Source organism: Plectropomus leopardus, chromosome 16 (assembly GCF_026936395.1).
Source record: "Plectropomus leopardus strain MGB_pleo_1.0 chromosome 16, ASM2693639v1, whole genome shotgun sequence".
NCBI lineage: Eukaryota > Metazoa > Chordata > Actinopteri > Perciformes > Serranidae > Plectropomus > Plectropomus leopardus.
Window position 1 is genome coordinate 32,305,101 of NC_142191.1, and position 10,964 is coordinate 32,316,064.

At 36.5% G+C, this 10,964-nt stretch overlaps 2 protein-coding genes across 2 annotated transcripts in view; one reads left to right on the top strand and one right to left on the bottom strand.

The window, feature by feature from the left end:
* LOC121955440 (toll-like receptor 5) overlaps positions 1-10,964 on the bottom strand; it is a 165,171-nt gene that overhangs the window by 144,173 nt on the left and 10,034 nt on the right. The gene's annotated exons all lie outside the window — the stretch shown is intronic.
* On the top strand, positions 4,254-10,483 carry si:ch73-91k6.2 (alpha-1,6-mannosyl-glycoprotein 2-beta-N-acetylglucosaminyltransferase). Its single transcript, XM_042503054.2, has 2 exons — positions 4,254-4,520; positions 4,635-10,483. Exon 2 carries the CDS (start codon positions 4,896-4,898, stop codon positions 6,153-6,155), a length of 1,260 nt encoding a protein of 419 aa, XP_042358988.2. The 5' UTR covers positions 4,254-4,520; positions 4,635-4,895; the 3' UTR covers positions 6,156-10,483.

A 10,964-nucleotide genomic window follows, 5' to 3' on the forward strand; every position in this document is an offset into this window, starting at 1 on the left:
GCGCTCCTTTGAGGATAGACTCTTGGAGGAAATGTTGCCTTCACCTGATAGTATGTTATCAAAGGACAGACAGGAAATGCAGAGAGACGGAGGGCTGGATGTCAGGCGGGTACGATGCAGTTTACATGGTGGACCCTGGACCACAGTGACTCCACAGGAAGTCTACCAACTGAACAATGTGTCGTTTTCCTCTATAATTAGTATCATAATTCCTCCGTGAAAACCTCGGAAGAATTTATAGTTATGTCACTTCCTTTTTCAGGAAATTAAGAGGAAACAGTGGGACCGAAAAAAAAAAGTGTCACCTACAAGTGACTTCTGCTTTTAACTAGTGCATGCTGGGATGGCCTGCTGCCCCTCTGACCACAAAAAGCATCCAGGTGTATTAATGGGTGGTTTGGACAAATGTGTTCCGATAAGCATCAACACATGGTTTAACCCTTTGCTGAGCGACCACAGGGAGACCTCAGTACCAGCTCAGGATAGAATTGCACTGAAAATTGCAATTTATATAAAAACCTCTATTGACTCATTTTTAATTTTTGGTCTTTGATTTTCCTTTCATAAACAGATATGAAAAAAACATTTTTATTTAATACTAAAAAATTAAATATTTATAACACACAGTTTTTATTTTTGTGGTCAGAAATAAAATAAATAAGAAATAAAATATTAAGAAAACAAAGACGAAAACTTTGGTGCCCATGAATCCAACAATTGATATTATCATTACTATTATTATTACTATAATTATTACTATTATTATTATGAGAACTTTCAGTTTCAGAAAATGAAAAAATCATCCTTGTTTTTTGTTTGTTTGTTTTCTTTTTTTGATAGGCTAAAAAAAATTAAGTGGCATTTCTATTTTGTATAATTCATTTCTGAATGGAAAAAATAAAAATGGCTGTTTTTTCATATTTGGATTTTGAAAATTAAGAAACTATTTGCTTTTTGTTTTCATTTCTGTTTCTGAAAGGAAAATTCAAAGACCAAAAAGTACACCGACCAGACCCAGCAGGGTCAGAATCTTTGTATCATTCGTTCATTCATTTTTCAAAGTAAAACCAAAAATAAAAAAAAAACTTGTTTTTTCAATATTTGTTTCCAAAACCAAAATGATGAAAACAGATAACTTGTTCATCTGAAACTCGATTATGTGTATAAATAAAAACATGGAAAAAACTGATAATGAGGTGGTCAGTGTGATACCTTTCTATTTTGTTTTGTCAAACTTGCCCAGCTGTACATCAAGGCTACATTTACGGATGGGATACGGCCCTAACACCTCACAATAAAAACCATAAGTGCAATAAAAATTCTTCCTATCTGTAATACCCTGTATTATAAGTCAAACTTACATTCTCAAACACGTTGAATTTCCAGCTTCTCCAAACAAAGAGGCCTGTCTGATACACATGTATGAGGCAGCACTGCTGTCAGAATCTCCATGATAAAATCATGAAAATGTTGATATGTGTCACGGTTTGCTCCTGCAGCGTTTGCTGTAAGCAGAGATGCTCTCTGCCCTCAGGCTGCATGATTTGAATGTGGAATTATTCCAGGCAGTGTGACAGTTTATCTCACACAGCCGCTCTGTTTGTGTTATCTGGAGGAAGTGGTCCAGCAGCCTCAGCAACTACAGACTGAAGGAGGCAGCTCTTCATGAAGCGGCAGTGGAACATGACAGCCTGAGGGGGAAATAAAGAAAAAATGTCTAAACTAACAACAGCCCACTTTTGCATTCTCGCAAAATAGAGAAATGCCACACTGACGTGTGTTAACTGTTGTATTCAAACTACCCATTCACAGCCTGTGTCAAGTGACAGACATGTGATAGAGGAAATCAAATCAATTATTACTTAAAACTATCTCAGTGGGCATAAACAAAGGCACACAAGACTGAGGGAATCTCACAAACAAAGCTTCCTCCATATAGACTTTACACCCTGTGCCAACTCACCTCAGACCTCCCACTTCAGCTAAGTATTGTATAGTAATAACTGAAGGAGTACTAGTACAACATTGTTTTTTACAGATTTTCTTGGAAAAAAACATGTGAAGTATAGTATAGTAATTACTGATGGAGTGGTATTATATCTTTACAATCTCTCTCTCTCTCTCTCTCTGTCTATATATATATATATATACACACACACACATATGCACTGCATATACATATACTTTCCAATGAACAAGCTTCAAGGAAATTGGAAATGGTGAAAATACTCTGTATTTTACGCAGGATGAAATATCTTCTACATGTGATGGAACTATCTATATTTATACTACCACTTTGGTTGCAAGAAAGTGAAAACTAGTGGAAATCTGAATTTCTGAAAATGACAGATTCTTCAGTCTTGACTTCCTGATATTAATTTCATGACTGTAAGCATTCATCAACAGCTATTTAAATGAAAACTCTGGATGTTCAGGACAAATTTCAACAGTGAAAAATGAGTGATTGGTGAGTTTTAGAAGACACATACAGAGAGTCAGAAACATGCTGACATTTAGCTCAGAGGGCCAACCTTCAAACATTCATAATTTAAAAAGTTATGGAATGACCCTTATGGCATTACAATTAAGAGTTTTAGTAAGTCTTAAAGTGACATTGAAAGTTTGAAGTCATAAAAAATTCTCACCATATTTCATGTTCTCCACCTTGTAAGAGTATATTTTTGTTAATGGCACAAATGTGACAGTGTATATCTTTATTTTCTGGGGAAAACGGGTGTGACCGCTCAGTTGAGGTGATAATAATGTAACAGTGATCACCAGTTTCCTTTTTAGACTGAATTATATGTGCTTTATCTTACAATAGGCATTTGTATTAAGCCATTTAGGCACAATAAACTTGATTTACACTTTTTAACCACCTAATTTATCTAGATTTTGTGACTTGATTGTTTTGTGTTTATTTAATTTTTTTTGTTTTACTGACTCACTTTTATTTTAAGATTTGTTATTTTACTGGAAGTATTGTAATTAAAACAAACTTTATACTACAAAAATAATAATAAATTGATGCATTTTGTTGACATATTTTAGTCTGTAATATTTTTATATGAAAAATCACAACTGATTATAGCCTTTTTTTGCAAATGTATTTCTTAGGGTACCACCATGAAATAACATATGATTTTTAATGTTTATTTTTTTAATGGATGTTGCACCCCTTTGAACAGGAAGTGCTTAGCTCTCAGGGGCAGCCTTTAGGTTCAGGTTTGACTGGTTGTATTGGAATCTGTTTTGTTGTTAGAAATCTCACCCAAACACATAACAAAGGGGGGTCATACCTGAAACTACAAGAGTGGAAAACTTGATAGTCCTGATTGAAGGGGAACTTACAACAGAGGATGCAACTCGAGATACTGGTGTCAGACACTGGGACAGTGCGAGACTTAAACAGGACACTGCAGTGCTGAAGCATACTGCTTGTTCAGCAATGGGATGACTCAAGTTATGTGTTTTTTATTATCTTTTGTTTAGTGTATAATCACCTGAAAATAAGAATAGGTTTCGTTACCTTAAGGCTCATTTATGCTCAACTTTAGACACTGATGGAGCCTTCTGTCTGTACTCTGCATTCGTATTTACTGTATTTTTGTATGTTTTCGGAGAGCTTATTATTATGAGTCAGCAACATTTCAGAAGAGAAAGTTTTCACCACCAGACTCTGTCAAAAGTCCCGGTTTCTGATCTATTCTATTTGTTAAGCTATTTTTTTTTTTTACCTTATGTTGACTGTCTGAGGACACCACAAGACAAGACGAGCTGACTGCTTTGTCTGTTGAAATTAAATCTCCCATAATGTCATAAAGCCTTGGTGTCACAAATCTTCCTACAATAAACCTGAGGTCCTGTCTTACAATGTCAATTCACACATAATGAATCTTTATGTGGACCACTGTAGTTATTTATTAATTGTTAAAATGTGTTACTATATATTGCATAGGTAAATGGACAAACATCTGCCCCCTTTCTTTATTCTCAGAAATTGTATTTTTACATCTCTGTAAGTTAAAATACATTGTTTCACAGTTTAGTTGGTAGTGAGGTAAGGTTGTGATTATATCTATCTATCTACATATATATCCACACACACACACATATATATATATTCAAACGGTGCCTGATTTGCATGTACTTCACATACTATTACACAGCTATAGGTGGGATCAAATGCGCTGGAACTGCACTGAAGGTTACAGGCTACACTTACTAATAACCTCCAAACTTCCATACAAGACAAACATTGTTGCAGTGTTGTTGCAGTGAACGTAATCACTTTGTGGAAGTGATTTTCCTGCTTGTTACTATTGAAATGTGACTAATTTCCATGTGCTTCTCGTGTTACACAGCTATAGGTGGGACAGTGATTCGCTGAGCAGCAGCTCAGTCTGGCCCCGTTGGCTGGCTTGTACACGTCAGCAGTCAATAAGTTGGAGCCAAGATGTATCATAGTCCCATCATCCTCTTCCTGGTGTGAGCGTGTTGACACAGTGCACCTAGATCGGGTAAGTCAAACGAATCTTACCGCGGCAAGTTAGTTTCTTTTCACCGCCACATTAACACACAACATGCATGAAAAGCGCACTTACTCCGCTCGCTTTGTTCTCCTTCTTCTTCAGGTGGTGAAAACAAGCGGCTGCTGCCAGTGTTGGCCGAAAGTCACGGCTTTTATGTGGACGCACGGTAACACGAAAAGCAGCCATCAAGAAACGCTTGTCACTTGGTTTAAGACACGCGACACGCGTCACGCGACGTTGGACTGGAAACAACAAGTTTCGTGGCGCGACGACACGCTGTTGCACACGACTTTACCATGAAGGCGCGCGCGATAAGGTGACTGAAAGCTGTTGTCTTCCTACGTGTGTTTTTACTTGAAGAAAATGAGGTTTCGGCTGCTCAAAAGGAATGTGCTCGCACTGTTGGGTGTTTCCTTGGTCGTGGTGACGCTGCTGTCTTTAACACGTGTGTTATTAGTCCCTGATGAGGACGCAGCTGGACCTAATGACGTCTCTCAGGTGAACGTGCGTCCTGTTGAAGCTGACATGGTGAAATTGAACTTTGCTTCTATTCAAGAGCTGACTCAGTCTGTTTACAGCGCCAATTACAAGCAGTGTGTTCTAAATGCAGACAAGTTTCCAGGGGAGCCTGCTCTGGTGCTGGTTGTGCAGGTCCACAACAGGCCTGAGTACCTCCGACTGCTCATCAAGTCCCTGGAGAGAGCTGCAGAGGTCCACAGCTTCCTTCTCATCTTCAGTCATGACTATTTTTCAGAGGAAATGAGCACCATTGTGCAAGGGATAACTTTCTGCAAAGTGCTGCAGATTTATTTCCCCTTTAGCACTCAGCTGTACCCCAACGAGTTTCCTGGGAAGGATCCACAGGATTGCCCTCGAGATATATCCAAGGACAACGCTCTCAAAACAGGATGCATCAATGCAGAACACCCGGACTCGTATGGACACTACAGGGAGGCCTTCATCACACAAACCAAACACCACTGGTGGTGGAAGCTGCACTTTGTGTGGGAGCGGGTTCAGGCCATGCAGGGCTATAGCGGCTTTGTCATCTTTCTGGAGGAGGACAACTACATCCTACCTGATTTTTTCCATTTCTATAAATCCATGATTGAGTTCAGAAAGATCAGCTGCCCTGATTGTGACATGCTGGCTTTGGGGAACCACAATGGCCTTACTGATTTCACCAGACTGTCCAATAAGGTGCTGACCACTGGGTGGATGTCCACCAAACACAACATAGGCATGGCCGTCTCCAGGGAGATGTACTACAAACTGATGGGCTGCAACAACGAATTCTGCACCTATGACGACTACAACTGGGACTGGACTCTGCAGCACCTGTCAGGAACCTGCATATCGAAGCCCATCAAGGTGCTGGTGGCGCAGGGCTCCAGGGTTCTCCACACGGGAGACTGCGGCCTTCACCAGAAGGAGAACTGCAGGCCGGAGTGGGCCTCACAGAAGGTGGAGGAGAGCCTGCAGACGGCCAAGGACGCCCTCTTTCCTCCATCTCTCGTCCTCAGCGGTGCGGAGGCAGTGGAGCACAAGGCGCACATGAAGAATGGAGGGTGGGGGGATGTTCGAGACCATTTTCTATGCAATAACTACGCCACACGTCTTTGAACTTTTCTCTACACTGTAAAAAAAACTTTCTTTTAACTTAAAAACTTGAGTGTTGGGTCTGCCTTAAATTTCTTGTTGACTTTAATTTGAGAAGACAGGTTGAATCATTACAAAATCACCTTAACTTGTCCTCTCAAATTCAGTCAACTTAAAATTATAAGGAGGTCTGAAAACTCTTTTAATTTAATTAAGTTTTTTTTACAGTGGATTTCAGAATACATCGTAAAAAGAGAGAAAGAAAAGTTTAAACCTTTAAAAGTTCCCTTCAAGGGCTCCCTTAATTTTTTGTTAAATTTGGCTGATTTCGAGAAAATAATTTGAATCATTGTAAAAAGAAAATCTCAAATTCAGTCAACTTAAAATTATAAGGCTCCGCAGACACTAGCTTTTTTAAGCTAAAACAGTTAGTTTCTTTTAACAGCTTACAGTGAGGAAAACGTCGTTCTGCAGATGTGCCATTCACATGCAACATTTCAGGGTTTCAGAAGCAGCAGTGGTTTTCGCTTGGATTGCGCTAACTTTCTCCACCAGCAAGGTCTTTCAAAAAACAGGACTAAATCATCCAAGAACGCTGCATTCACACATCTAGACTTGTTTTACATATTTTTAATCACCAAAGCTGCACAGTTGCCAAAGACTTTCTTAACCCTTGGAAACCTGGAATGACATCACTCTTTGTGCTGCATTCAAACATGTTTCAGAAGTATTTACATGTCTAAAACCTGTGCAAGTTGATTTTATTTCTTTCAGAAACACGGGAAACATAGCAATGAGCAATTTAGGAAAAAAGAAGCTCTAAAAATTTCAGGAAATTAGTAGATTTAGATTTTTTTAAAGGCTAGGGGAAATGTCCAGAAAGGGATGATTGTAATTGTTAATGTTAAATTATTTTACAGAATTATTCAAATCTTGTACAAACTTTTTTTCTGTTTTGTTTATTACTTGTTTTTTGGGATTTTCTTTTTTTAGCTCATTTTCAGATATTTTTTTACCGTTTTTAACGTTTTACCAAATCTTGCAAATTTTTGAATCATTTCTTATTAAGTTGCTCATTACCTTTTTATCAAGGAAAGAAATCAAGCCGATTTGCTCAAGTTTTAAGGGTTAATATTTGTGTTGCACTGTAAAAAAATGTTTTTAACTTTAAAAAGTTAGTGTTTGGGCTGCCTTAATTTTTAAGTTGTCTGAATTTGAGAAGGCAAGTTGAATCATTACAAATAACCTCAGTGTTTCTTCTTAAAGTCAACTTAAAATTTCAGTCACTTCAGACACTTCTTTATTAAGTGAAAACAAATAGTTATTTTTACAGTGTGTGTATAATGCAAGCTCAGTCACGCCGATCAATGCCATGTACGCAGGTCTGTTTATCTCTGGGTGTCTTACAAGCCAAAACAGTAGATTAGATTTATTGTACAGTGATGGGAAATGAGAGTAGACTATATTAGAGTGTGCATGTACACATATTAATTTGCAATTTTTATTTTGGAAACATATTTCTTGGAGAACATTGCACAGGATGTGTATTCACAGAATGCTCAGTGTGTGATGAATGTCTTGCATTGCTTTTATGAACCTTCAATGCTTTTTACATTTGCTTTTATACGGTACGTTTAAGTGCAACACCAAAAGGGCTCATGTACCGCACAGACTTACAGGTTCAATCAAAATGTGTATGACAATCTGAATTATAATGGGAAAGTAGTTTATTTTGTGTTGTTGACTGTTGGCCTTAATGCAGAAATTTTGTAGTGGGGTTGTATGAGGTGGTCATCCATAGTCTGTGATATTCATATTTTTAGGTGGCAAAAATGCATAGAGCTGCAGCCCCGTCTATGGCAGTACATTGCTTATATTGGTGGCTGTATTTCTGCCTGCTTCTCCAAACTGAGGGTGAGACTGCCATCTACTGTAGTTCATAGTGGTGTAAATCACCAGAGGCCCCACTATAAAGATATAATAACTTATACTTAATCTTTTGAAACCTATCGACATCACTTTTCTTGTGCTGCTTTCAAACGCCTTTCATAAGTGTTAAAACATTTGAATGCTGAGCAAATTAGTTTGAGTTCTTTCAAAAACACGAGGAAAAAGGCAGTGAGATCGGTTGGTTGGTAGGTTAAGAAAAAGAAAAGAAAGGTAGGTAAGAAAAAAGCTTGGGAAAATAAATAACTAAAGCTATGATTAGAATTACCAAAATTACATATTCTAAATTATGTTAAAGAAAATGATTATTATTAATATTAGCACTTTATTTTAGTTTTTTTCTTTTTCTTTTTTGCTAAATTCTGGTAATTGTCTTGTACTCTTTTTTTTCTTCTTTTACTCATTACTTATTAATTTTGGGATATTTCTTCTTAAATTGATCATTGTCTTTTTTTCTATATTTTTGAAAGAAATTGGACCAATGGATTAAGTCACAATACAAATACAGGATTTTAAATGTATTGCAATATGCTAAGTATTGCGATAAATTGACTTCTTTAAAAACAAATTGAAGAAAAGGGCAGTGAGATACTTTTAGATGTTACGTAATAACAAAATAAATGTTATGCTAATTCCAAGAAATTGGTAGATTTTAAAAAAGATAGGGAAATGTCTCGGTAAAAAAGCAAGAGAAATGTCAAGGGAAAAAGAAAAAAGAGCTGGGGATTTTTTTCTATAAGTATAACTATTTTCATAATTACCATAATTACATATTCTTAAATATGTTACAAAAAATTGTAATTGTTAAGCATCTTTTCCAAGTCAAGTTTTTGTTAATTTTTCTTTTCTGATTACTTGGTAATTTCCAGGATATTTCTTAAGTTGCTCATTCCATTCTTCATGTTCTTGAAAGAATTGAAGCCAGTGGGTCAAGTTGATATGGGTTAAGACAATATTATCAGTATTTTAAATGTGTTGCGTTATGTTGAGTATTGCAATTTATTCTCTTTTTTTCAGCAGCAAAGTATGTCTCCCAGAGACACTTTTTTCTGTTAAGAGTCTATAAGAGTTTTCAGTCTGTTCATCCCTCTTCAGTCATTGTTATTGCAGCAAATTGTATCTATTGGACTGAACAAGCAATAGTATTTTTTGCCCTGAAAAACAATATGGCAATCCTATGCTGTACTGAATATTTTTTCTTTCCCCACTGCTAGTAACTAATACACTGACCTATGGATATATACCTCATACAAGCCCACTGCAAAAATCTCAACTCTCCCTTTAATGCCAAAGGTTTTTCTGCACATAATGGAATTTGTGTGACTGGACGTAACCTTCACTCTCTTCCTGTTAGAAGCGGGGCTCTTTTCTTTTTGAAGTGAGGTCAGCTGACACCTGTGATCATTTTTTCCACTCCCCACTCTGTTGATCCCTGGTCGCAACAAGGGAACAGGCTTAATATTGATTTTTTTTCTGGTCTTGTAGTTGTGACTCTATTTGCTTTCTGAGGGTGAAAAGTGACCTTTTGGAGTCTTGTTGAAGATCTGTAGTTTTGCGATCACCATCCGTCATTCTGAATTTTTATATTTGCACCTTCTTTTTTGGGATGAATTTTGGGATATAATATCCAATGAGAACAGACTGAATTGAATTTGGATTTTATAAAAAAGGTGTTCCTTTTCTGGCATTTACTCAATAGATAGTCCTTTTTTTCTCTTCTTTTTTTTTTTTTAAGTAACATCCCAAATTGAGCCAATTAACACAATATTGCCTTAAAGCTGACCAAAAGTGCCTTTTGATTGTTGCTTTGTGCCTTAACTTGTTTTGAGAGATTTTTAAAGATGTACTTGTAACGTTGTTTATGACCAACTAATGAGTGCTACTTATTTGTACTGATGTTTGGGCATGTATTGTTCACGCGATTTCTACTTTTGCTTGTGTCTTCATTAGATATTAAGGAAAAATGGAATGTCAGTGTGGCAAAAGTCTTTGTACAATGAGGTAAAATAATTGCATCACTTTGGCATGTTGCTGATAACAGCTGATGTTGACTTTAGACGGATGATGTAATCCGAATACTGATGCACCTCAGTGAGCCTGATGGAGATTTCGACTGAAGAAATATAAAATGAATGTGATAATGAAATAAATAATATTCTGTTGTATGTTGAAAAGCACAATCAATTCTTAATGAACATGGCCTCATACAGACTTTGTAAAAATGACTGTCACTGATGTGTGTATGTGGGTTGGATTCCTCGGTCAATGAGATGTACGGGTGTTGAGAATGAGACCAACTTTTTTGTTGTTGTTGCTTGTTTTCTTTCTGATAATCACTTGAAATGGCTGTTCATTGTTCACCTAATATTTGCCAAATAGGAAAAAAATAAAAGGCTGAACTGTAACTGTTTGTCTCTTTATTTGTTGAAAAAAATAAAAATCTATTGACGCCTTATTTAAACCATTTGAAACCTGGAGTAACATCACCTTTCTTGTGTTGCTTTCAGGTGTCTTTCTCAGGTGTTTTAACCAAAGGCAATGAGCAAGTGGCAAGACATTTTCTACAGACTGCAGAAAAATTAAGACATTAAAAAAAAAAACCTAGGGAAAAAGCCAATAAGAAAAAAGAAAAAAGCTGGGGGAAAATGTATTTAAATGATCATAATCACATATTAAAAATTACTTTACATAATTAGGATTCTAATTTTTAAGCCCTTTCCCCAGGTAATTTCACAGTTTTTTCTTTTTTTTACTTGTTTGTGTTTTGATATGTCCACAAATTGCAAGAAATTAGATTTAAAAATGACTTTTAAAAAGCTAGGGAAAAAAAGAAAAAAGCTACACAAAAGGGCCATTATAATAATCATATTTAAAAATCATGCTACA